At 39.6% G+C, this 23,792-nt stretch overlaps 1 protein-coding gene across 3 annotated transcripts; it reads right to left on the bottom strand.

Annotated features, from left to right (window-relative positions):
* Nucleotides 1-1,802: 1,802 nt before the first annotated feature.
* trim66 (tripartite motif containing 66) lies at nucleotides 1,803-23,376 on the bottom strand. Of its 3 annotated transcripts, XM_044099771.1 has the most exons (18): nucleotides 23,239-23,376; nucleotides 19,718-19,953; nucleotides 18,986-19,202; nucleotides 15,540-15,669; nucleotides 15,081-15,197; nucleotides 14,819-14,933; nucleotides 14,404-14,550; nucleotides 13,618-13,735; nucleotides 12,779-13,527; nucleotides 9,065-9,274; nucleotides 6,987-7,107; nucleotides 6,813-6,894; nucleotides 6,497-6,683; nucleotides 4,906-5,780; nucleotides 4,684-4,804; nucleotides 4,497-4,571; nucleotides 3,434-3,586; nucleotides 1,803-3,328 (listed from the first exon to the last, which is right to left on the bottom strand). In XM_044099771.1, the coding sequence occupies exons 2-18, from the start codon at nucleotides 19,724-19,726 to the stop codon at nucleotides 3,092-3,094; spliced, it is 3,663 nt and encodes a 1,220-aa protein (XP_043955706.1). In that variant the 5' UTR covers nucleotides 19,727-19,953; nucleotides 23,239-23,376; the 3' UTR covers nucleotides 1,803-3,091. The 3 variants fall into 3 exon arrangements, with proteins under 3 accessions (XP_043955706.1, XP_043955712.1, XP_043955698.1); XM_044099777.1 differs by lacking the exon at nucleotides 23,239-23,376 and having other exon boundaries at nucleotides 14,404-14,547; nucleotides 19,718-22,541; XM_044099763.1 differs by lacking the exon at nucleotides 23,239-23,376 and having other exon boundaries at nucleotides 19,718-22,540.
* Nucleotides 23,377-23,792: the final 416 nt, after the last annotated feature.

Genomic DNA, 23,792 nt, shown 5'->3' with positions numbered 1-23,792 from the left:
CACTGCAGTCCGGCACAAACAACATAAAAGTGTATTCCTGTTCTCTGCAACAAGCAGAGGCTGCCTCCTCCTCATTGACCGCACATGAATAAGAGCAAAACACGACTTGTTCAAAGTAAAACTGACGGATGAGTTTTAATCTTTTCTCTCCTTGCTTTCAAAACCCACCCTGCTCACATGGCCCATACCAAAAACCACAAAGGCATCAGTAGCTAAATACCAGTCTAAGAATAAGTTCCACACAAAGACAATCCTTATTAGGAGTAGTTAGATGTTGCTGAATTTTAATGAGTGAATATTAAGTTCTGTGTATTTCATTAAAATGAAATGCAAATTATTACTAAGCATTCATATGAAGTGTGGAAATTATTCCATACTTTGCTGATATATATCTAGTAATTTCCTTTGCTTCATTTTGTTGGAAACTTCTTATTAATTTCACTTTATCATTTTAAAGGAATTCTTGTCAGACGTTTTGTCAAGCAAGTAATTCCCTTTTCCATTTATGCTCACACATGATGCAATATGGAGAAAAATTATTATGTAATAAATGTACTCCAAAATTTACCAAATAAGACCGTTACTCAACACGTAAATCAGTTGTCTTGTACTCAGAATGTAACAGGCTTGATTCCAACTGCGCCCTTGGGCAAGGCATCTAACCTCAAGTTGCCTAACAATCTGCATGTTCTGGTTTGTGGGGTGTGAACAGGTGAATGTGGTTGTAGTGTAAAGTGCTTTGAGTGGTCAGCATGATTAGGAAAGTGCTATTAGCTCAGTCCATTACCATTTAGAAGTTTCTGCCAGAAAATGCTTTCTGCCTGAGAGCTTTTCTGGCACAAAATATTCCAGCGCCTGATTAACTTAAGATGCTCTGTGTGACCAAAATCTTTGTGGCCAAACTGAAACTAAAGACCATAATGTGAAGGAATAAAAATCTATCTCAAACCAATCTCAATCTAACATAATAATTTTTATCTTTTTATTATGTGAAAATATCTTAACTATATATATATCCTGCAGCAGAAATTATATACATACACACTTCACCTACTGACTGCTGGAGATTGGCATCATGTTCTTATTTACGTTACAATTTGAAGAATTGCCAGAAAAAAATGGACTCTGGATGATGCCACGATTGTAATGCAGGAATTTAGCAAATGTATTTATCAAATAATGTTTCTAGACATTTTGATTTTTCTAAAAATGTTTGAATAATTTAATTCAGTTGAATTCTTTATAGGAGAATGTTGGGGTAAATCATGATTTCAAGGCACTTTAGAATAAAAAAAAAATTAACTTTTATTCATTTTATATACGTTGCTTAAGCTGCCAATTACTGTTGAAATTTTGGGGGGAAAAAAGATGACAAAATATTTTTATCCTTCATGCTAAAGCTTGAATTTATTTTTATATAGTCTATGTTTATCTATTTATTTTTTATATATCTTTACCAGAGTTGACAAGAACAGTGGATGCTTCTTTATCCTTTAATTTACTTTCAAAATATTCGTCCAGGTACAAATCCTGAAGTCAGTTGCTGCTCAGGTTTAATCTCTGACACTCTTGTTAATTAACAGTCTAATGAGAGCATTACAATAATAAAAATTTTATCTCTCTTAAATGTTTAGAATATTTTTAGGAAAAACAAGAGAATATACAAGGTAACCATTTGCAAACGTATTTGATAAGAAACTATGTTGTTTCGTGGCTCTCCATAGATCATGTTGCCCCACAAAGGAAATAAAAATGTTTTATTTGAAGTTACCCAACACTGGCAAGAGTCTTAAAACAAGTTCTCAAATATCCCATTTATTGTAGAAATGATGACACTTGTAATGGGTCTATATTTCAACAAGCTAGTATATTCTGTATGTGTTCATTTGAAGCTTTTACAATTAGAAAAAATGAAAAAAAAAATCAAACATAGATTTTAAGTAAAGTTTGTCCGCCTTCCTCAAAACAAAAAGAAATACTATTTTTAATACATTTCTCTATGGAGTCTATATAAAAAAAACAGGCCATGTCTAGTTTGAGCTGCATTACAGTGAAATATTTGTAAACAGGGAGTGATCTGAGGAGTTATAAATTTATATGTCCTTTTAAACAGAATTTAAGTTACAAATGATACTGGCGTTTTAGAACTATGAATAATGTATTTTTTTATTCAACCTGAGTTATTCAAACAGGAAAAGGTTCACAGGTTTTTGTGGAACATGAAAGGATCCTGTTTCACGTCTTTATGATTCAAGATAAAGCTCATTTTTATTGTTTAACACATAAAATCCTATGTCAATATTCTTATCCTTGTAGCTTTAACAGAATGTATATTTCTTACTCTTTCACCCTTTATTTCTTTCTAATCAAAAAGATAAAATGAGACATTTTTTTGTTGTTTTTGAGTGACAAACTAAAACTCAGGTTATGTCAAGAAGAAGCAAAAGTTCCTTTTGTAACTGGAAGCAACAGCAAAAGTGTTTCTATGCAGGCAAACATTTATAATATGTGGAACATATATGAGTAAAAACATTACAGAATTTGCTAGCATTAACATTTTAACATTTCTTTTATACTGAGGACCATGTCATTTAAAAAAAAGTCCACGTATTACAAGGTTTCAAAAACATCCAGCTACAGCATCCTGTTTGTACAATACAGCAAAGGGCAGAAAGCGTGCACCGATTACATATCTACATGTAAATAAAGCAATAAGCAATGCAGTTCATCAGAGGGTTGTGTGGTGATATGATAAAGAAGCTCTTACAGTAAGTAATACATAGAACATGTTTATGTGTACAAGAGGAACTCTGTACCCTCTGCTGCGTACACCCTGCCAACGAAACTATTTTTACACATTCAGCTTCTTTGATTAGCTGCCTGCAGGAAGAATAACTAAAGAAGATATGTTCAGCTGCCATCGGATGGTAGCACTGACAAACCACAACATTGGTCATCGAAAGATGAATAAGAGAAAAAAATCTCCGTTGTCACTCCACAGGCTGTCACTTAAAAATGAACAAATTACAAAAAACAAAACAAAACAAAAAAACACATTTGTGAGAACAGTTTCTTTCTAATCACCATCCAGTTAGAAGTGATGCCTCCTCGACTTGAGCGACTGCCTCCTCTTCCTTTTCCTGTGACACTGCTCCCTCCTCTCTGGCCAGAGGAAGCCGCCATTAGCGGCCCTGCAGGTCTCGTCATACTCATCGCTGTCAGAATCGAGCTCAGCCATCGGGAAATCTCTATCTGGGAAAACGTCTTTCAGTTTTGACATGAAGAACACCTCGAGGCTGCGGCCTGCCTGGGCCACCTCAGAGTCAGGCTGCGGTCAGAGTAAAAAAAAGGCCTTTTAGAATCATACCAACTTAGCATTTTTATATGTTCATATAGATCAATTTAATATGGTTTAAAAAAATGTTTAACTCACATAATTAAATTTTGCACAGTTGCGGAACATGAGACAGACATCAGCAACAAACTGGTCCGGGCAGCTGTAATGCCTGGGATTCCCTTTACTGAGCTTGGCTCTGATCACAGACAGATCCATTGGCCTCTTGATGATCTGGTAGTAATGACGAGCCTGGAAGATAAAGCAGTGTTATGAACATCAATCTACACACTCAACCTTGGTGAATCAGGGCTGCCGAAGTGCGGCGCTGGAGCCATTTAATTTTGTTCGGCTCCCCAAATGCATTTGAAGAATGACGCAAATTTGCCCCGCCATCGCAGGTGATTAGTACAGATGGACAAAATGTTTTTACCAACAAATTAAAATTTTCTTGAAATGAAAAAAATATAGGTGCAACACACAATATTTATGTTTTTATTTAGGCACAGTTCAGGAAATTTAGGAAAGGCAAAACCATTTTTATTTTTCTGATCAATAGAAATGACAGCCATTAAACAATCAGTTTGTCCATTGTTTTATGAAATCGTTGCATTTTTAGTGCAACAATTTCATAATCGTTGCACTAAAAACGATTAGTGCAACGATTTACTTTTTTGTTTGGTACTTGTAAAAAAATAAAATCTGACTTTAATGACGCTCATACTTCCAACTTGACAAAATTGGCCCATATGGCAAAACATTTGAGCCCCTCTGGAGTAAACCCAAAACGGAAAAAACTTCTTGACTTGCATTGAGACCTGTCGTATTGTGTTAGAAATCTGCTTCAGTCTATTAAAACATACTTGCCAAACAGTAAGGCAAATCATCCCTCATAAAATTTAGCACAGGAAGGATGGGGTTGGTAAGGATAAAAAGAAAGAAAACTAGCACAGCTCCATTTAATGTTCCTGGTTCTGTTTTGTTTTTGTAAAAAGAAATCCATAGGGGGGAAATCAAAAACAGCTGGAATCAAAGCATGTTTGTGGATCCAGAGCCCCGATGTAACCTCCTGAGGGCATATCTGTGTGCCTACCACTATGATGAAAGACGAATAATATGAGCTTCATTTTAACTGGGTTATAGGAACATGATGATCACTTACAAGTGGACTGACGGGCTCGTGGAAAGGAGCACTCAAAATGTTGCTGAGAATCAGAAGAGCCAGTCGCTCACATTTCTGCAGCCAAACAAAACATGAAATATGTTAGACATTAAAAGAGAAAAATCTATAAACAAGGCAGAAACTGTGAATTATTGATCTGAATCATGTAGCTGGGAGAAAATCCTACTCTCTGATCGCAAGCAGAGAGTCCGTGCGCAGTGTTCGCTGCAGATGATCTCTCATTCTCACAGTCATATTCAACTTCAGGCTGTAAAACATCTCTGCAGACGCTGCACACCCAGTCTCCTCTGAACATGGTAAAACACAGGTTAATATTACCTCAGGTCTGCTACAAAATAAAAATGAAAGAGGACTTGTGAGCTGTTGAGTGTACACAGAAGCAGCTTACGTGGGGAAGCTCAGAAGAGGCGGCACATGGCATGATAAGTGGAAGACCTTTGGACAGCGATCACAGCACAGCAGCTCCCCTCCAATCAGGCAGACTGCACAGAAGTCCTCACTCTCCATCTCATCCACGTCCTGCTCCGTCTGAATGTCCTCTTCGTCCCTCTGAGCTGCAGGGTTTGCGATCAAAAGCTGCCTCGGACCAGGACCCATCTGCGGTTCCTCCTCCAGGTCAGAACGTAGCGGCTGGGGGTCATCAGCTGTCGGTTCGAGTTCAGACTCCAAGTCGAGATCGGACTCCCCGGAGGCCTGAGAGTCTGGAGGCTGACCGGATACAGCATCAGAGTCGGTTTCAGCCTGAAAACTGGGATCATATTCAGGCTGGGTGTCAGACTCGGTTTCAGCATCCCCTGATTCTGTATCAGCCGCCAACCCCCGACCGTCCTCTGATCCTGCTCCTGCATCCGTGTCTGGCTCCGCTTCATACTCAAGACTCGGTTCTGAATCCACATTCTGTCTCACCTGACCTGAACCTGCTGACTCCCTTGCAGCAGCAAGTTCAAACTCAGCCTCGGAAGAAGATGTTGCATTTGGATCAGAATCCAGTGATCCATCAGAGTTTAGCAGTGGATCTGGGACAGTCGGATAACAGATGACGTCCTCCGAAACTGACCTGGGATCAGAGTCGGTGTCCAAATCGGGCGCAAAGAAAATTTCTGGCACATATTTGGAGTCAGTAGGAAGCTGTGTGGGTGCTGTGTGGGAGCTGAGTCTCCTGCTAAAGTCACAGGTGTCAGAGTAGGCGGCAGACGGGCTGCGAGTCGATCGCTCTGTGAGTGAGCGGGTGGTCCTTCTGGTGTCAGACCCCCTGGCTGTCCCCTGTTGTTAAAAAAGAATGGCTTTATTATAATTTTTCAAAGCTCACATATACATTATTGTACATATATATAGCATTCAATGTGAAACCTCACTTTTTGTGCTGTGAATATATATATGAATAAAGCAATTACTACAACGACAGAGCTGTAGTTACCAGAGGCTGTTTGGCTTGAAAACCATGAAAAACAACAAACCTCTCTTGGTTCAAACCTGAAAATATCTGTTTTTAATCTAATCTAGAACTTAAGTCAAACAGCAACACATATATCAATAGGTTTGGGTTAGTTTGGTAAGTTAACTGCAAACTCTCAATCTGTGGTGCAATTATCAATGGACATGACTTGATTACCTTCAGTCATAATTAGACTTATGTTCATTACTTGTGAGGTTAATATGAATGCATGAACAAACTCCAAAAGTCAAAGCGGTAAATTGTTCAGACACAGATGACAACCAATAAATTTTACTTCTCTGATTTGTTCTTTAAGTTGCACATTGTTCTTTAGATTCAAATCATTCCCATAAGAAAAAAAATAATCATCGCCCCCTAAAAGAAAAGTAAGACAACTTTTTTTTAGCATTCAGTATTCAGAATTTTTTTTAAAGAACATCACAAAAGTCATGCAAACATTTGTGATTGGAAGTTTTATTTTGATGTGGTTTTAAAAATATTAATTTGTAACCGTCTGTTTGGGAGGAAAAGAAGTTTGCCATACGTGCTGCATTACTGTGTGCCATGTGCTGTGCTGGGGAAGGCCTTCCCTCTTCTCTGTCTCACTGGCAGGCAAAGGGTCACTTTGTCTTCGTCCATGTGGGGGAAGCTGTGACACGAGGATTTTGAGACGCTCTAAGCAAACCACTGGAACTCTGGATCTCCCCGAATCTTTCAGAGCTTCTCCATTACTTCACAGGGAAGCAGAGGACGGATGATTTAAAAAAATAAATTAATTAATTAATTTTAAAAAGCAAAACTTTGTTGACATGAAACGTCCTGGAAATCTGAAGTCATTTTTGACTGAAGACACTACTCACCTTGTGATGCTGTTTTGTGGTAGTCTGTGCTTCTCCTTGGCTCTGAATTCAACCTCTTCATATACAAAAGCAGTTGGGTGATCTGAAGAGAGTTGGCGGTAGGCAGGCATTCAGTTTTCACATACTAAATAATTCATTTAAACTTCATGAAAGTAACAGATGTAAATTCAGCACCTGGTTCTGTCTTATAGGGAGGTGAAGGAGACAATTCTTTGGATTGGATGGAGTCGGTTTCGTTGACGACACAAAGTCCTCCATCTGAAGCTCTCCTTTGTATTAGATCTACCATATCAGACTGAAAACAAAACAAGGAGGTTCTTACACTGAGTCACAAGCTTCTCTGACTGAAAAACTGCTTTTTACCTGCTTTGTAAATGTAAGTAACATCACAGTAGATTCAAAGTCTTCTGGATTAATCCTTTTTTATGGTCGACAATGGAGCATTCATACATAAAATAATTCACAGTGTTTTCCAGGAAAACTAACAAATAGAGAATCAAAGCAGCATCTCATGCAGTATTTTAAGGACTGGTTTGATATGATACGTTTTCCTGATGTTGGTCAGGACTCTAGAAGCATCATTCTGGATGAGCAGCAGCTGTAGTTTGTTCTGTATTCTGTTTTAAGATGTTGTGAAGGTGACAGTAGGCATATTTATTTATATACTTTATATGGTAGATAAAGTTCGGGACCCAGTCATTGACAACATTTAAGCTTTTTGTTTTTTCTGTCATTTTTAGGTAAATAGAGCTTAGTTAGGTTTTGATTCCTAAACATAGATGCGACAAAGTTACAGTACACTCATTAAATAAAATGTTTCAAACACAAAGCATACACCACAGCTGTCATCCAAGAGCTTCCTACAATACATTGCTGCCTCCAGCAGATGACATGCTCTGCAGTCAAGGCTGAGTTGTTTATTGTGCTCTCACCATTTCAGTACACTTAGTACCAGCTTCATTCAGAGGCAAATATTTTAACTGAAGTCAAAATCGCAGATGCTGTAAAAACAGAATAACAACCAGAAATGTGACCAGAGGTCCCACGTTTGCTCCTGTGTGTAGACAGCTTTACAGTTCCTGTTTGCTCAGACTCATAACAGGCCATGCTTCCAGCATGTATGCAAGATGAAATATGTTTTAGCAAGAGAAGCGAAACAAGAACGAAGCAGCAGCAGGTTGTTTGCAGCAGTCTGCAGCCATGAGACAAGTTGATGTCAGCAGGTCATTTATTTCTTCTTAATACAGATCTGATTCCAAGCAAAAATTAATATTGTACAGTGCTATTGCTTAACCAAGTGGAGTGATGCTTGATCTGACTCAAAATAAAACTAAATCACTAGAAAATCTGGCCAAGCCTTATTAGTAAGCAAAAGAAAATGAGAAAAATCTGTACACTACAGTAGAATATTTTTTAAAAAAAGAGTAAAAAGATGTCAAGTAAGTACCCTCTTTGCAACATATAAATATGAACCTCAACAGTAGCATCTTTCCAGAAGTTACTCATTTTAGAAACAACAAAAATAGAAATCGATCCGGAGTTCACCTCACACACTTCATCTCTCACCTTCCCTCAAGATATAAACTCAGACCTTAATAAATGAATAACAACTAAGTTCTTTCCCACTGACCAATGTGTACACTATTTTTAAATAATTGCATACATTATTAGAATCATAAGCCTTATGTGGACACTGATGAAGTTTTAATTGTCTTTGTTAAATTCATCCTTCTTCCAGTAGAAGTCATTTGTAGCTACACAATCTAAACGATCTTATGCACTTTCTGTGTGCGGTTGTAACGGAAAAAAAAGCAAATACGATTTTTTTTTATTTTTTGCTTTCTTAAAAAACAGGAATCGAGACTCGTTTTAACAATTCTCTCATCTTTCTCACTAACTTTAGGTCAGTGTGAACTGGAGTTCATATTACTCACCAGGCCACAGACCTGAGTTTCATAATCTTAGGCTGAATAGGTTTTCCACAGAACGAGAAGCAGACTCTCTGCTCATTTGTCATGCAGTCACTTCTTGTGTTGTATCTTTGCTGTTAGAATTTTTGTTGCTTCTTATGTTAAAAAGGGAAGAGTGATTCTATGATAGAATATACATACTACTCTATACATGTTGAGGTGTGATGGGAAACTAAGCTTGTACTATATTAATGATTTATGCATTGCTGAGAAACTGTGCAGGAGGACTGCTTCTCTGCAAAAGTTAAAGCAGAAACTGAAAGATCCTCATGCAGGGGTCACCTTCTTCACAGCTCCTGCCTCCTGGCTGTTTGTGCGTCCTGCAGCAGGCCTTTCAGTGTAAGAGCTGGAGGGCGGGGCCACCAGCTCTGTTGGGATGCTCCGGGAGCGACGCTTCCTCGTTGTACACACCAAACTGGGGCTGAGCCTGCTGCTCTGCACATCGGATGCGCGCTCGTGGGCTCTGGCAGACACCTCCAGGGACGTGGACCTCTGTTGGAAACAGTGAGAGAATAGAATTTCAAGTTAAATCAAATACAGAGATGCACCTGTTCACACCATTAGCAGCTGAAAGGAAAAGGAGTGGGATGTGTGTTGCGCACAAATGAATAAAACACAGATGAGAATCTATTTGGGGGGGAAAAAAAAAACCTCAGTCTTTACAAACACACTGCATGAATTAATGTTATAATACAGGGAATGAAAGGTTTGGCTACCACACCAATTATCAAATGCAAATTCAGCAGCAGGTTTAGTGCTTCTCTTTGATTAAACTAGACCTGCAGAGCACTTATTACCCTCTGTCTTACTTTTCAGTTTAACAAATGCACAGATTTTCCTTAAACCCCTCAGCTGTCTCAGAAAGTGCGGGGAGGAAAGCCGGCGAATCGTTTAGCACCAGTTTTTCTTCCCCCTTTTTTTTTTTACCATCATACATATTCAGGTCAGACTTAAACTGAGCACACGCTCCCAAGTATCATGCGATTAAAACACTTACCTGATCTCCACCCCCTGGGAGCAGGATGCAGGATTTAGACTGTGGAGAAAAAAGACTCTAATCCCTCTCTTTGGAAGCTGGGGAGCACGAATTCATCTTTGTACAAACCGGGGCTAAAATCAAACTGGCAGCTCCCACTATTCCCACAGTGGCTCATTACTGATAGGTTAAGTACATAAATGAGTGAGCCCATGTGGTTTTATATCATTTTCAGATGCAGTGAGTTGAAAAACGTAACAATAACACGTGTCTCTGTGCTCATAACCATCTATCTCAGAGAGAGAGAGGTGATTATGCGGCTGCTAACACTTCTGGCATTAAGCATGAGGTTGATGATGATGGGTGCACTACTGCAATTTTAGGAATGCGTTATTTTAATTGTCAGAGCAGCTTTTTGTTTTTTCATCGTTTCTTCACGAAACGCAAGAGCAGCTTTATGGTGTGCCATCTGTTAATAGGCAAGCTGTCAACTTTCACAAGTCAGTCCTCTTGTTTAAAGTGAGAACTTTGGTCATAAACTGCTGATATCTGAAGCTGAAAGCAGCCTCATATTCAGCAGAACTTCATTTAGACTTTTTTCAATATTTAACAAATGTTCTTGCTGCCTTTACATATTGACAGCAATGCTTTCTTTATTGTGCTTTGTTGCCTCTAATTTCTGTCTTTGGTTGTCTGCATAGCCGCTGAGCAACTCTGCTTTCACAGGAAATGGGCCTGACTTGACCGATCAGTGGTGACTTTCGAAAAGTGCGTCTCAACGGCTTTGTGTGGCTTACCATGTTGTGATCTGAGACTGAGCCCAAAAGGATTTATTTTGAGCTTGTGTCGCCTAGCCAGAACCACGTGTGAAACAAAAATGAGAAGACATACGTGCACAAACACACACAAAAATTCCCCCACACACTTTGCTTTGATATCCTCACAAACTTGATAACAAATGCACCTTCACCTCATAAAGTTATGAAATCATTTCCAACCAGAAATATGTAAATATTTTTAAGATGTATTGAACCTGTGGACTGTAAAATATAACATTGAATTTAATTATTTAAAAAAAAGGTGAGTGGATAGGACTTGACTTCAGACGTTCAGGTTGTATTGTGAAGCTAAAATAGTGAATTTAATGGACTGAATATATTAAATACCTTTAAATGACTTTTTCAAGTACTTATAATTAGCACTCAATTTAAACAAGATGAGAGCGCCTTGAGGAAAAAACATTTTAAAAATTGATTTAGTTCATTTGAAGTATGTGGAAGGGTACATTGTGTGACAGTAAGGATTGGCCAGCAAGTTATCCCAGAATGCATTGCACCACCAGAGGCAGGAAGTGGACAAGGTTAGTACAGAAAGTTTTCACTTCTCGAAACAAATGTTTGCTTTGTCACAAAAATTGCTTTTAATGTGTTTAAAATTAAAAATTAAAAAAAAGTAGCTCTCAAAGCTTCATCTACGCAGTCAGGTCATCAAGAATGTGCCAACTTTCAAATGTGTTTCAATCTTATCACAGCAGCACATTTCCACTGGGCTTATTTTTTATAGTGTACATTTATAGTATGAAAAATATTTTAAACCTAATTAATTGAGTATAAACTCATTATTTTCTATTTTCATTGTGTATTTTCGAAATCCCAGTTCCAGTTTGAATGCAGTTTTCCAGAGATCATCTCGACTACCATTTCTGTCTCTGTTCCCATGAGGCTTTGCAGATTGTTTTTAATTGCTTTACTATAACTGGGAGTTTATTCAGTATATAAATTATTATCATTCCTTTCCTGTACTTTCCAGTTAGATAGCCACACATATTGATATTCTGGACAAAGCAGCATGAGTGAGTTGTTTGTTCATTTTCATGACCACTCCATTCTTCCTTACAGTGTGGTGTTATAAGTGTTTTTAAAAGTAGATTAAAGTTTAAAAAAATATTTGAGTTTTCATAAAGCTTTAGGGTTTTTTTTGCCTATGCTAATTAAAGAAATATGTTTGTAGTGCCACGTAAATAATTACAATAGATTTAGATTTATTGAGTTAAATTAAAACTGCACTTGTTAGTGCTACTCAGTCAGTTAATTTAATGAAAACTAAAACTTTTTGAACTGATTTTACAGTAACTGGCCTGAAATGTTGCTAGTGGCACTGTAAGATGCAGCACTGGATGAGCTCATTTCCCCTATACCTATTTATTGGGCTATGAAAAAGCTGACTGGCTGGTTGTCATGGTGCTTTGCAAAAAAACTCTAATCTCTTGAACGTTTCCTCATTTGTCAGACAACCAAAAACACCCCCTTATTATTTTTGGATTGTATGTCATAGACCAACAGAAAATACTGCAAAACTGTGAAGTGGAATTTGATACATTAGTTCTAATGTTTTTTTTCTAATAGAAATCTATTAGAATTTCTATTAGAATAGGGCATGCAGGCAATTCCTATTGCCTGTATACTTTACATACAGGCAATAGGAATAGGGTGTCTAAAAGTTGATGCCCATTCAATAACATTCTGTACCAAACCTCTGCGGCCACAGAATAGGTGTGTTTCTACAGACATCTAATTTGTAATCTTACAAATTAGATGTCTGCTAAAGGTAATATGCTATTACCTTTAGGAGACATTATATTTAGAGTTATCGGAGTAAAGGGGACTGTATGCACATAAACATGTTCAAACTATTAGTTGTAAAGAAAAAAACTAAGTTTGAAAACTTGGAACCTGTTTTCTTTAAATTCACAATAAATCTGAGGTTTTTGATTGCAGTGATGTTTGTGGTTACTGATTACCTTTGTGTTACCTTCTGACCAAGAAAAAAATATTTAAACTCCAAATAGTTACATTTAAACAACTATGCTAACGCTTATAGTACAGTTATGGTCACTTTAATTTGACTTTACTCTTAATTTGCTTAAACTGTTGTGTAGTTCATACACTGTAAAGTAAGTGCATATATTTGCATTATTGTAAATTCTTGTCAGTAAGGTCTAATACAATAAAGTCTCTCACCTTGCCATTTCTATGCATTCTGAGGTTGAGAGCTGTTCTGGTCCTCTGCTGGTCAGCAGCTAAACACGCCTGAAGCTGGACCAGCCTCTGCTCCCTTCTGTCTGCCTCCAGATCCTCATCCAGCTCTCTGCTTTCATCTTCTGCCGACTGTCCACACGTCTCCCCTCTACACCTCTCCTCATCTTTGTCCCTCACATTGTGGCTGATCTCTTGCTGCAGAGCTGGGCTCGTAGACAACTTTGCCTTGCAATGACCCATACCGCCACGGTCGGCACTGAGGTGAGTCTGGCTGTCTGGAGCGATTTCCCTCTGACGTTGGTGACAGGAGACATACGTTAAAGGCTGAGGATCTTGGGATGAAGATCCTTGGCTGCAGCCGAGCTGGATGGGTCCTGGGAGAGGAGATGTAGGAGGAGGGCACTGAAGGGAGCTCTCCGTCTCCCAAAACCTCTGGAGCTGCTGACTCTGGTGCAGTGAAGCAGAGAAATGAGCAGGCTGAGTACAGCTGGAGTTAAACAGAGTGCTCTCCATCTGGCTTTTGTCCAGAGTGGCCAACTCCTGCTGAGGGGGCATGCCATGCAGGCAACATATCTGAGGCTCGCAGCAGGTCTGGTAGCCGCAGCCTGGCTCTCGGCCTCGGTGAAACATGGCGGGCAGAGCCAAGCAGGCTACGGGTTGGGGCCTCAAAATACTGGAACAGGCCAATCCCGAAGGATAAGCGCAATTTCCCCCATCGACAGTTAGCTGACCTGAAAAAAAAGAAAAGTAATTTCAATATTATTGAAAATCTTTAACATTTGAGTACAGTTTCTTCACTGCCTATATACAGCAGGGTTTACCAAAAGAGGAAATCTGCTTTGTCCAGTAACTGGCATCCCAGTTAAACTTGATCTTGACAGGACTCCAGGAGTCTGTGTGGAGAGACGACTCCAGCAGCTGCTGCATCTGAAGAGAAATCTGGAGGACAAACACAAACTTGATTTCTATGAAAACATCTGAACATACACAGGCTTCTCAGAAGATGATTAAAAGTCTATTTATTTAGTAATTTAGTTCAACAGTGGAACTGATGCAGGCGTAGATTCATCACACACATTGATGAGTCAGCAAACTTGTTTATTTCATCCATCCATCTATTGTTTATACCGGCTTAATCTTGTGGGGGGGCTGTTGCCAGAAGTCACTGAACAAGAAGCAGGAAACACCCTGGACAGGTCCAATTTATTTATTGTTAATATTGTGATATTTTCAGTGTGAATATACAGCATCTGGTCTATTTTTAGACATGCCAGAATAATGGTAACTTTTTTTATTCTTCAGACTTGTTGCTCTAGCTAACACATGCTATTTGGAGGTTTTGGCCCTTTTGCTGAACTTAGTCAATTTTTCTTAAGCTTAATGTCATGCATACTCTTCATACACCCAAATGACAGTCTGAACTACAAATGTTCCCACAGAGTGATCTGCCATTACTGTCACAGGCATAATTATTGCTTTGCTTCAAGTAAAGACGTCGCAGAGGAGCTTCTTCGTCCCTTTCTTGTTGTTTTGTTTGCACATTTTAATATTCCACATGTGTTTGCGTGTGTTACAGTGGGACTCTGGACATCTGCTTATTGTCTCACCAGAGCCCTGCTGAAGAGCACGGGGCCTCTGCAGTGATGGGTTGTGGCCCAGGTGATGAACTTCTGAATGTGGTCCAGCTGGCCACAGATCTCTATTGCCCCCTGCAGCTGGTCCTCCAGACGCTGCTGGAACTCCTCCGAAATCTTCTGTGCAAATAAAATGAAAGGAAATGGGCACAAAGTTATGAGTATATACTGGAAGACAGCTTTGTTGTGCCAGCAGTGTAGTCTATAATCAACAGATGCTTTTGCTTTTAGCAGCCCAAGACATCGGTTTTGGGAACACCGGCAGGTTCTAATGGGCTCCTGTTGGATCTGTTTTGGGTGCTGATTAAATCAAGGCTGCAATGGATTCCCTGCGTGAACACTCACAGCTATCTGAACGATAAGAGGGAAAGAAAGAGAAAGTAATTACCTCCAGTTGCTCTATTAATAGGTTGACTCGTTTGTTAAGCTCATTCATCATAATCATCTTTGCCATTTTAATCTGGTTCTCTGCCTTCCTGTGTGCGATCTTTACTCCATGCAGTCTGCACAGTCAGAGAGGGAAAAAGGGGTTTCATTACTTTTAAAATGCACAAAAAAATTACATTTCAAGCAATATTTCATTTGTTATTACAGCAATATTCATGCCCTTTGATTGTCTGCTAATTAAAACCGTGTGGGTTGAAACTAACCTGTCTTCTATTTGTTTTGCACTGTTTTCCACTGAAGACCGCCTCTCTTCCACTTGCATCATCAGGTTTTCAAACAGCCACTGCTGATCCTGCAGGGCCTTGCCAATCTGCACCACCCTAATCACATGCACACAGCACACAGAAGGTTCTCTAATTTATTCCTCAGCAGGGCCAAAATAAAACCAGAATTTCATGCATTTTCCCCAATGGATGGCTTATTATGCATGAGACCTTGGAGATAGCAAATGCACTTTAATGTCACAGAAAACAAACAGGTATGAATAGCTAATGAGCGTCCGAATGCCAAGGGTAGTGTATGCAGATGCCTGAGATAAAAATGACAGGGCAGTTAACGAGCTCTTCAGCTCAGAGGAAGTGTTTAACCTGTGGTTAGCCCCCTTTGCGTCCCGCTCCCCTCCCTCTCTGCAGTGCCCTTGTGCTACATGGTTGAGGACTAACCTGTGGTTTTTGTGGGAGGACAGGTGACAGCTGCTGCAGCACAAAAGGTCGCATGACTCACAAAAAAGTTCCAAGGGCTCCTGTCGGTGAGTGTGGCACATGAGGAGGGAGCAAGGATACGAACCGGGGCCTGAAATGCACGGAGAGGGAGGGGGGAGGGACGACGCATCAGAATCAGAAACAGTCAACAAGCACAACACAGCTAGAGACAGAGCAGCACAGCACGCTGCATTGTTGTAAAAGCTGCTTAGAAATTCATTAGAATGAGAAAAACATTCATTGTTTCAAAGTGGTGTCGACTTGAAAAAGGCAGAAAAGTGCAAAGGTTAATACTAAATTCCTCTGTATATTATTAGGATCTTATATTAAGATCATGTCATATTTTGTTTAGAAAAATCCCTTTATGCTCATAGGATGGGGAATAGGCTGATGAATTAAGCTATGTGAGGCGTTTTCTGCTGCCTGAAGCCCTGACAGCAGAAAACGCCTCAGAATGGAGATAGAAGTTCACTTATTGATAAGGATGTCAAAAGCACACCACCATCCTCATCATTACAGTCCTGGCTGATAGTTAACAGAAGCTGAAGGCCTGCAGAGACATCACCTGAATCATTGTAGGGAGCAAGAATTTATACATTTTCTTTTAGATTCTCTGCTTGCTAAACTGCCAGAAACAAGACAACGTGGGTTGCAATCTATGATGATCACAATTAGAGAAAAAATAAAACCATCAAAAAAAAAATCTATAGCTATGTGCAACTAAATAACTAAAACTGAAGATCTGGCACAGAGAGCAACAGGCCTTAGATATGTTTCGGTTCTTGCTAGCAGATGGAAGTGAAACCGAGACAGTTTTACAGATTAAAAACGAAAAATCAAACAATAAATAATTTGATTTAAAATATAGGTAGCAACAGCTTCATTATCTCTTCCTGTTTCCAGTCTGACCTTTCTGCTGGTGCTGGTGATATGAAGTGGAACTCATTTCAAATCATCTGTGCAATATTAGCTGTTAACTGCTAATAAACTCTTAACTAAAACTAAAACATTATTCTTGCACACAACCACAATAAGAGCTGATACTAACCTCAGCCATCAAGCTGTCCTGCAGACAGTTTTGCTCAGCATGTGTGGTTTATGCAGACAGTTGTTCACTTTAGATTTCTTTCCCGACGCTGTTTTACTTTTGCTCATTCAGACGTCGTGCAGGAATGCAGGTCCAGGCTGAACATTATTCATCCCTTAATAACTAACAAAGCATTTATTCTAGAACATTCATCCCCAACTTTAACTCAGTCAAAATGAGCATTCTGCCTAAGTTTTTATATTTATTTCATTACCTCTTTTTAGTTCCAAAATCCTTTAATGATGTCCAGAATCCCATAAGGTGCTATTACACCAAATTGCAAAAACGCATTTCTCAAAGTAACAGCAGACTGGAATGCCTAACTTCCTGTTTTGTTGCGGGCAGCTAATCTGTTCTTTAAACCACTGCTTATAAAACAGCAAGATTACACAGTAAAGCCTCAAATTATCTACATCACACACCTCTGCTGGTGGGATTTAACTGAGGGCATTTGTCACACAAAATCATTCCTCAAACTCCCTGCAGGCTGCCTTAGACACCTCTGTTTCAGTCATCAAAAATACTTTAATGTCATAGTCAATCTATGTAAATGCAGAAAACTAATTATTGTTTTGCTGATAAATGTAAAAAAAAAAGGCAATTCAAATTAACTTTGCCCTATTAGAAAAAGTAATTGCTCCCTAAATCTACAGCTGGTTCTTCTAGCCTCTGTTGCAACAACTGCCATCAAGTGTTTAAGATAGCTGACAACGTCTCCTTAACATTGCTGTGGAGGAACCCTCTTTGCATAATTGCTTTAACGGTGTCAGATTGAAGATTTCTGAGCCTGCACGGCTTCACCTTGATTGGATCTAAGTTCAGACTTTGACTGGGCCTCTCAAAAAGGTTTTGCTTTGTGCCATTCAGAGCTGGACTTCCTGGTGTTCATCAGATCATTTTTCCTGCTGTGTAACCCAAGAATGTTTGAGCTTGATGGTCAGAAACTGATGGTCAGAGATACTCCTTCATATTTTACTACAGAGAAGAATTCATGATAGCACCTATTTGGGTAATTTTGTCCTGGTCAATGGTGCGAATGTTTCTCACTTTTCTATGTTTTCTTATTTTAGAGTAATGACTCTCACTTGCCTACTTGTGCACTTTACTCTGTCAAACAGGTTTTATTAATATGATTCCTATTTTTTAAGTTAGGCATTAATCAGGCTCAGTTGTGGCCAGCTAAACAAAAGCAAAATTTATGAATAATCAATGGGCGCATTTACATATAATCCATAGAAATAAGTTGATTTGGATTGATTTTTTAAAATTAATAAAAACAACATTTGAAAATACATGAAAAACAATGTGGTCAGCTAGCGCTCCTGCAGAAAAAGACTTAGATTATTTCTTTGGGCTAGAAAGGCAATAGGTTATACCATGTGTTGTACATTGTGACATGGACAATATAATAAACTGCTACATGGTGCTACAGCTGGGCCCTTAAGTAGCTCTCAGCTTAATTTAGGTCAAGTTAAAACTACTTGTTATGTTAAAGCTGGGCTGCATATGCACTATGATACAGAAACAATAATACAGATGTGGTAAATAGGTTGAAGCTAAAGGAAGTTGAGGTTAAACTAGGTCTTGTGTTGAGCGACAGAGGAGGTAAATAAACAAAGTGGCGGCGCAGGGCCTTTGAAGTTCCATTAAATATGAAATATGCCAAAATACGTCTGACATACGTGTAAACAGGCCAGCGAATAAACGTTTGGCCCACAGAACCGGTGCCTGACAATAACTCAAAGGGAGTAAAACCAAAGCCCTGCTGCTCTCTGCTGGCCAGCTCACCTCATCCATCCACCCTCCTCCACCTCCCACCCCACCCTCCTCCTGCTCCCCTGAGCCTGCAGATCATCACAGATCTCTGTGGCAGAGAGCTGAGCATCACCTCGGGTGCATCAGCCTGATCTGACTGACCACATCCTGTCTGTCAGCACATTCACACGGCTTTTCTCACAAATACACAAACCAAACAGAAACACTCTCTCGTCACAATTAAGAAGCCGAGAGGACGTGCTGGTTATGATTAGATGTCGACCTGCAAATGAAGCTGGCACCGAAGCGGCACACTGGGGGCACACTTGACAGGCTTTAAATAGCGAGACACTAAAATTAGCGAAGATGAAATCATCCCAGTCCCCCAGAATCTGGGCCATGCGTTAAAGATAGGTACAACAAAGCGCACGGATCTCCAGGAACGATCTGCAACCGTCGGCATCATCATACATTATTCAGTGCAAAAGGCTCAGGCTGAAACATTAAACACACCGAACAGAGCACAATAACAGCAAATGTAGGGGCACAGCAACCAAGTATCCACCTTGTCCAGTAGGAGGCAGTGTGCTGGAGTTTCTCTGGTGCAAGTCAGGACACTGTGTGGCACTGGGTCTTTGCTGCTGCTGCTGCTGGAAAGAATCAGTATACTGGGAGGAGGCTCTCTGGTGCTGGTGCACGTCGGTGCACTGGTAGCACAGCCACTTGTTGCACAGCGTACAGAGACTCTGTGCAAGTGTTGGCTCTGTGCACTCTGAGCAGATCTGAAAGAAATAAAAAAAAGAGTCTACCAGGTCTAAAATAAAATTTTATGTGATTTTGCATTTAAAAAACTATACCTGTACAAAAATATTATTAAACTGATTTTATTTTCAACATAACACCCTTTATAGATGTTAGATACTAAAATAAAGAATGGATTTCAAGTGGCTCGCTTTTAAAACTTATTTTAATCTTGTGTCCTTTATTTCAGATATATTTCCCTTTGGAAACAGTCAAAAACTGCAGCTAAGAAACAAAAATCAGCATTTGAACTGCATCTAATCTCAACCAAACAGATGTCAGGAGTTTTTCTAACATCTGAAAAGACTTGTGAGGTGAGAAAAGAGCAAAGAAAAACCCCATCAATGCCTCAACTTTACACAGAAAATCCCCCCCACAAACCCCTAAGTGCGAATTCAGAAACTGCTGCACAAACTAAAACAAGCTTCTGCCGTGTCAGAAAAAAAACAAAAAGTTCAATATTTAATGGAATCAATGCCAGCGAGACGTCTCTTACCTTCTCCATTTTCGTGCTTGGAGCAGAGGATGTTTTGCCTGCTCAGCTGGAGGGAGCAGAGAGAAGCGAGAGAGCAGCCCTGAAGCTACCGGCAGCAGAAACACTGCTGCCACTGAGGCTTCTACCTGAGGCAGGAAGCAGCGCGAACCGAGAGGAGGCCCCCAGAGGAGACAGCTTACATGACAGCCTCGCAGCGCTCTCTCCTCCCCCGGTTCATCCAAGTGTAGGACCCCTTTCTGCAGAGGAGCAGACGAGTGTCACGTTCAGATTCTTTCAGCTCTGCTGCTGCTGCTGCTGATGCCGAAAAAGACAGGGGGAAAACCTAATCCTTTTTCTTAAATAAGCCTGTGCATAATAATTGGGAATTAGGGAGATAACATAATTATTTTTTTGTAGGACATAATATACCCAGAAGCCATTTCTAAAATGGAGGAAGGAGAAAGACCAAGTGACCTACAATGAGGCAGAGGGGTGAATATGTAACACGGTGCAGGTTCTTTCAGGAGGTGACGTTAGCCCTGAGCTGTGCCGGGTCAGCGTGGGTGAGCAGTGGCCTTCTCCCACCTTCATTGCGATGAAGAGGGGACGTGTCCCAGAGGAACTACACACCGATGCAGAACACTGAAACCGGGTCAAGCCTGGATAAGCCCCAGCTGGGACTAGGATACACTCATGCAGCTCCCTCTAACATTGTAAAAATCAATTAAGATTGAGCAACACCCTGCACTTTGAATAAACAGAACATGCTTTAAGAGGTGAAAAAAACTTTGTGTTGACTCAAAGTGAGATGCAGATTCAAAACGGTGATATTTATAAAACCCTACTCAGAACGCTGCTTGATGTTGTGACAGTTGAAAAAGGGAAGCAGGCTGTAAGTGTGAGAACAATTAAAACTCGATAACCAACATCAAATATAGCCTCCTGGACCTTAAGAGTGGGTCTGCCTTAATGACAACCCTTAGCAGCCTGACCTACAAATCTGACAACTTTCTTATCCTTGGATGTTCCAGTGGGGAGCTCTGAGAAATCCCATTCCCCATTGTGCACCAAAAGACCCAATTTTAAGCACAATTAGTGTGTTGCAGCTCACCCTGCTTCGCTCTGTCTCATGTCTAACCCAGGCACACTCCTTCTTCGCACCTTCACAGCATTTATGTTTCACACTGAAACCTGCCCTCCACTTTGCGATCTGCTAAGCAGGCACCAGATATATGCAGATCATCTCAAGAGATGGCACAATAATAGAAAGTTCAGCAGCAATCTGTCCCTTGCAAGCTATTTTTTTCGTAACATCTATTAACACAGAGGTGATAAGGTCACACAGGACATAGCATTAAGGTATTAAGACTGAACCTTCAGTAGAGCCTTAATATGTTTTTCCCCCCCAACTAATTTGTTTTGTAGTAAGCTAAGAAATTTACAGAAAAAGAGGAAGCACCAGTTTCTTATAAAATAGTCTAGTTCTTAGAACTGGGTTATTAGAAAACAAAAGAAGAACCGACAATGAAATGCTTCAGAAATATTACTGTTTAGTTTTCACCATCCCAGAAAAATACCTCTAGGTTATGAAAAAGCATCATTAAGTTATATTATTATTATCATAAAGGATTAAAATAAGGCTTAATGAAAGTTGCGACTGAAGCTGTTGTAGCTCAGTGCACATCCATCACTACAGGCAAGGACATGACTAAGGTGACCTTTGGCTAAGAAAGAAGAAAGTTTAAGTTTGCAACAACCAAATGTTACATCCAGCAGAGATGGACGGATCAATCAGCTAGAAATCAGAAATGGATGGTTTTTCCTTGAAAAGTTTTGATCAGCAAGCTAAGCTGATAAAAAAGTTTGTTTTTTTTCCTCTTCACTTTTCATTAAATTTGTTTCAGTATAATTCCTGCCAGGTTTTCTTTCTATAAGACCATCAACAAACAATATGTACTCTGATGTATTTATACATACATACTATGAATCAGATAAAGACCAGGGACAAATCCTTTCATTAATGGCATTATTTAGTTGTTACAGTCCTTAGAAAGAAACACTAGTGAAAATCTAAATTGGTCAAAATCAGAAAAAGTAAATCAGATTTCAACAAAAAACTGTGAGTGGAAATCAAAAGGAAAGGTCTGATCAGTGACTCTCTAACATTCATGATCCATCCGTTGCCCTCAGTGAGTTTTCTGTACCTTCAGACCACACCAAATCCTGTTTAAAAAAATTCATGGTTGCAGCTAAAAGTTGGTCTAATAATAAGCGGATGTAAGAAATAGTGTGGTTTTCTCTTGTATCAAGCTTCCCCAGCCCCACCTGTTGCTGTGGGCTGTCAGTCAACTGTGTACAAAGTGAGATCATGCTCTCATTTCCATTTGCACACCTTCATAACACAATGCAAAAAAAGAAAAAAAAAACCACTGGAGCTAATTTAAGTGTTCTTAGGGGATTCACAGGCAAATGTGACATCTACATAAATATATTAGATTTAATGTTGATGTCACTGTAGCGCTAAAGAGAATCTGAGGAGGATCTTTATATAAATTAGGAAATAAAAATAATTAACAGTAACTAATTAACACTGGTCAGGATTTTAATATTAAACCTTTCATGCCTCATAAAAAGATTAAACGTAGAAACTTTACAGGTTTTGTGTACATTTAGGATATAAAAATAGACTCTTCTTGGTACCCCAACTTGTTCCATGATCAAGGTTGCTTAATCATCACATTGGCATCTGGATTCATTTTAAACACAGAAAAATGCATCCAAGCATGATGAAAATGACCTTTCATGCAAAGCTATTTAAGGAGACTTTTGGATTAGTAAAACACACCAAAAAGAAACAAACACCCAAACAGCATTTTATATCATCCCTCCAATTTGTGTGCATATTTTATGTTCAGACAAAAAAAATCTGCGTTGGAAATTAATACATCGTTGTAGTTCTGTGAGATGTTATTCACTCCGAAAAGCTTTGGGAATTTGGGATTTCCAGTCATGTTCCTGTCATAATACACATTTGCCAACCTGTTTCGTCTCCTCATGGATGTGTCACCCTGACAGCACTTTATTAGAGCGCCTTCGATTAAAACAAGAAGCCTGACAGGCATGCAAATCGCATACAGTGTGTCTACCCCCGCATCCTCAGCCTGCCTCTGCATCAGCAGCCTCACCTCCAGCGCATCACTGAGCGTGATATTATTTTTTAGAAAGTGCGCAGGAGATTACGCCCCTATCATGGCATCGTGGTGCCATCCAGAACACAGCGGCTCAGTCTGCAAAACAAAAAAAACTCCGTGCATAAACAGCGCCGTCTCCGTCAACGCTTATTTGCACTTGTGCGGCTGCAAAACATCCTCCCAGCCTAAACAGGAGTGAATCTGCGCGTCTGAGGCTGTCAGAGTGATGTTTTCGGTCCAGAACATCGAGGCTGCCCGCCGACAAAACTCAGCCTCCCGTAAATCTGACGATCGCCCTATTAATTCTGCAGCAGCCTAAAAGTCGGGATAAATCAGGGGTTTAGTTTTTACCTTGACCCGAGCATCTCTGGGTGGCCATCCCCCCTTGATCGGATGTCGCTCTTTGGTCCGGACAAAATTTTGGAGATTCAAAGTCTCGCAGTTAATCGTGAGATTTTCTCGTTGCAATACTTCTGACGTTTCTCAAAGCTGAAAGTGTGCCGTGGCACCTGGCAACAAGACTTTGTTTCTCTGTGAAAACTTTACATGGCTTTTTATGGTCGCTTTCGTTGCACCAGCACGACAGCGGTGGGAAAATGGCTCGTCTATATATTAATATTAAAAAAAATGTAATGGAACCTTTCAACGTATAAATTATTATTAATTATTTTTTTCTATCTGACAAATGTCAAGATTTTTCAACCAGTTAAAAAAAAAAGGAAAATCAACCACTTAGAAGTACCTTTTAAACATTTTTTTTTTTTAATTCTGTATATTCAATCTTTCATATTTAGGAGGTGGCAGCTGAATATGCTTTATATATTTTCTATATCATTTTCCCAGAATGACATTAACACTGCAATAATTTGCAAAAAGATAATTCAACATACATGGATATTTCGTGG

This window comes from Gambusia affinis, linkage group LG02, assembly GCF_019740435.1.
Source record: "Gambusia affinis linkage group LG02, SWU_Gaff_1.0, whole genome shotgun sequence".
Classification (NCBI taxonomy): domain Eukaryota; kingdom Metazoa; phylum Chordata; class Actinopteri; order Cyprinodontiformes; family Poeciliidae; genus Gambusia; species Gambusia affinis.
This window is presented reverse-complemented; position numbering and strand designations above follow the sequence as displayed.

Bases quoted from the DNA above. Each gene is read 5' to 3' on its own strand.
- trim66 (XM_044099771.1), bottom strand. The intron at 14,934-15,080 runs GTTAGTTTCAAC...CTGACTGTGCAG, and splicing joins GCAAAACAAATAGAAGACAG to ACTGCATGGAGTAAAGATCG. The intron at 6,895-6,986 runs GTGCTGAATTTA...AACTCTCTTCAG, and splicing joins TCCCTATAAGACAGAACCAG to ATCACCCAACTGCTTTTGTA.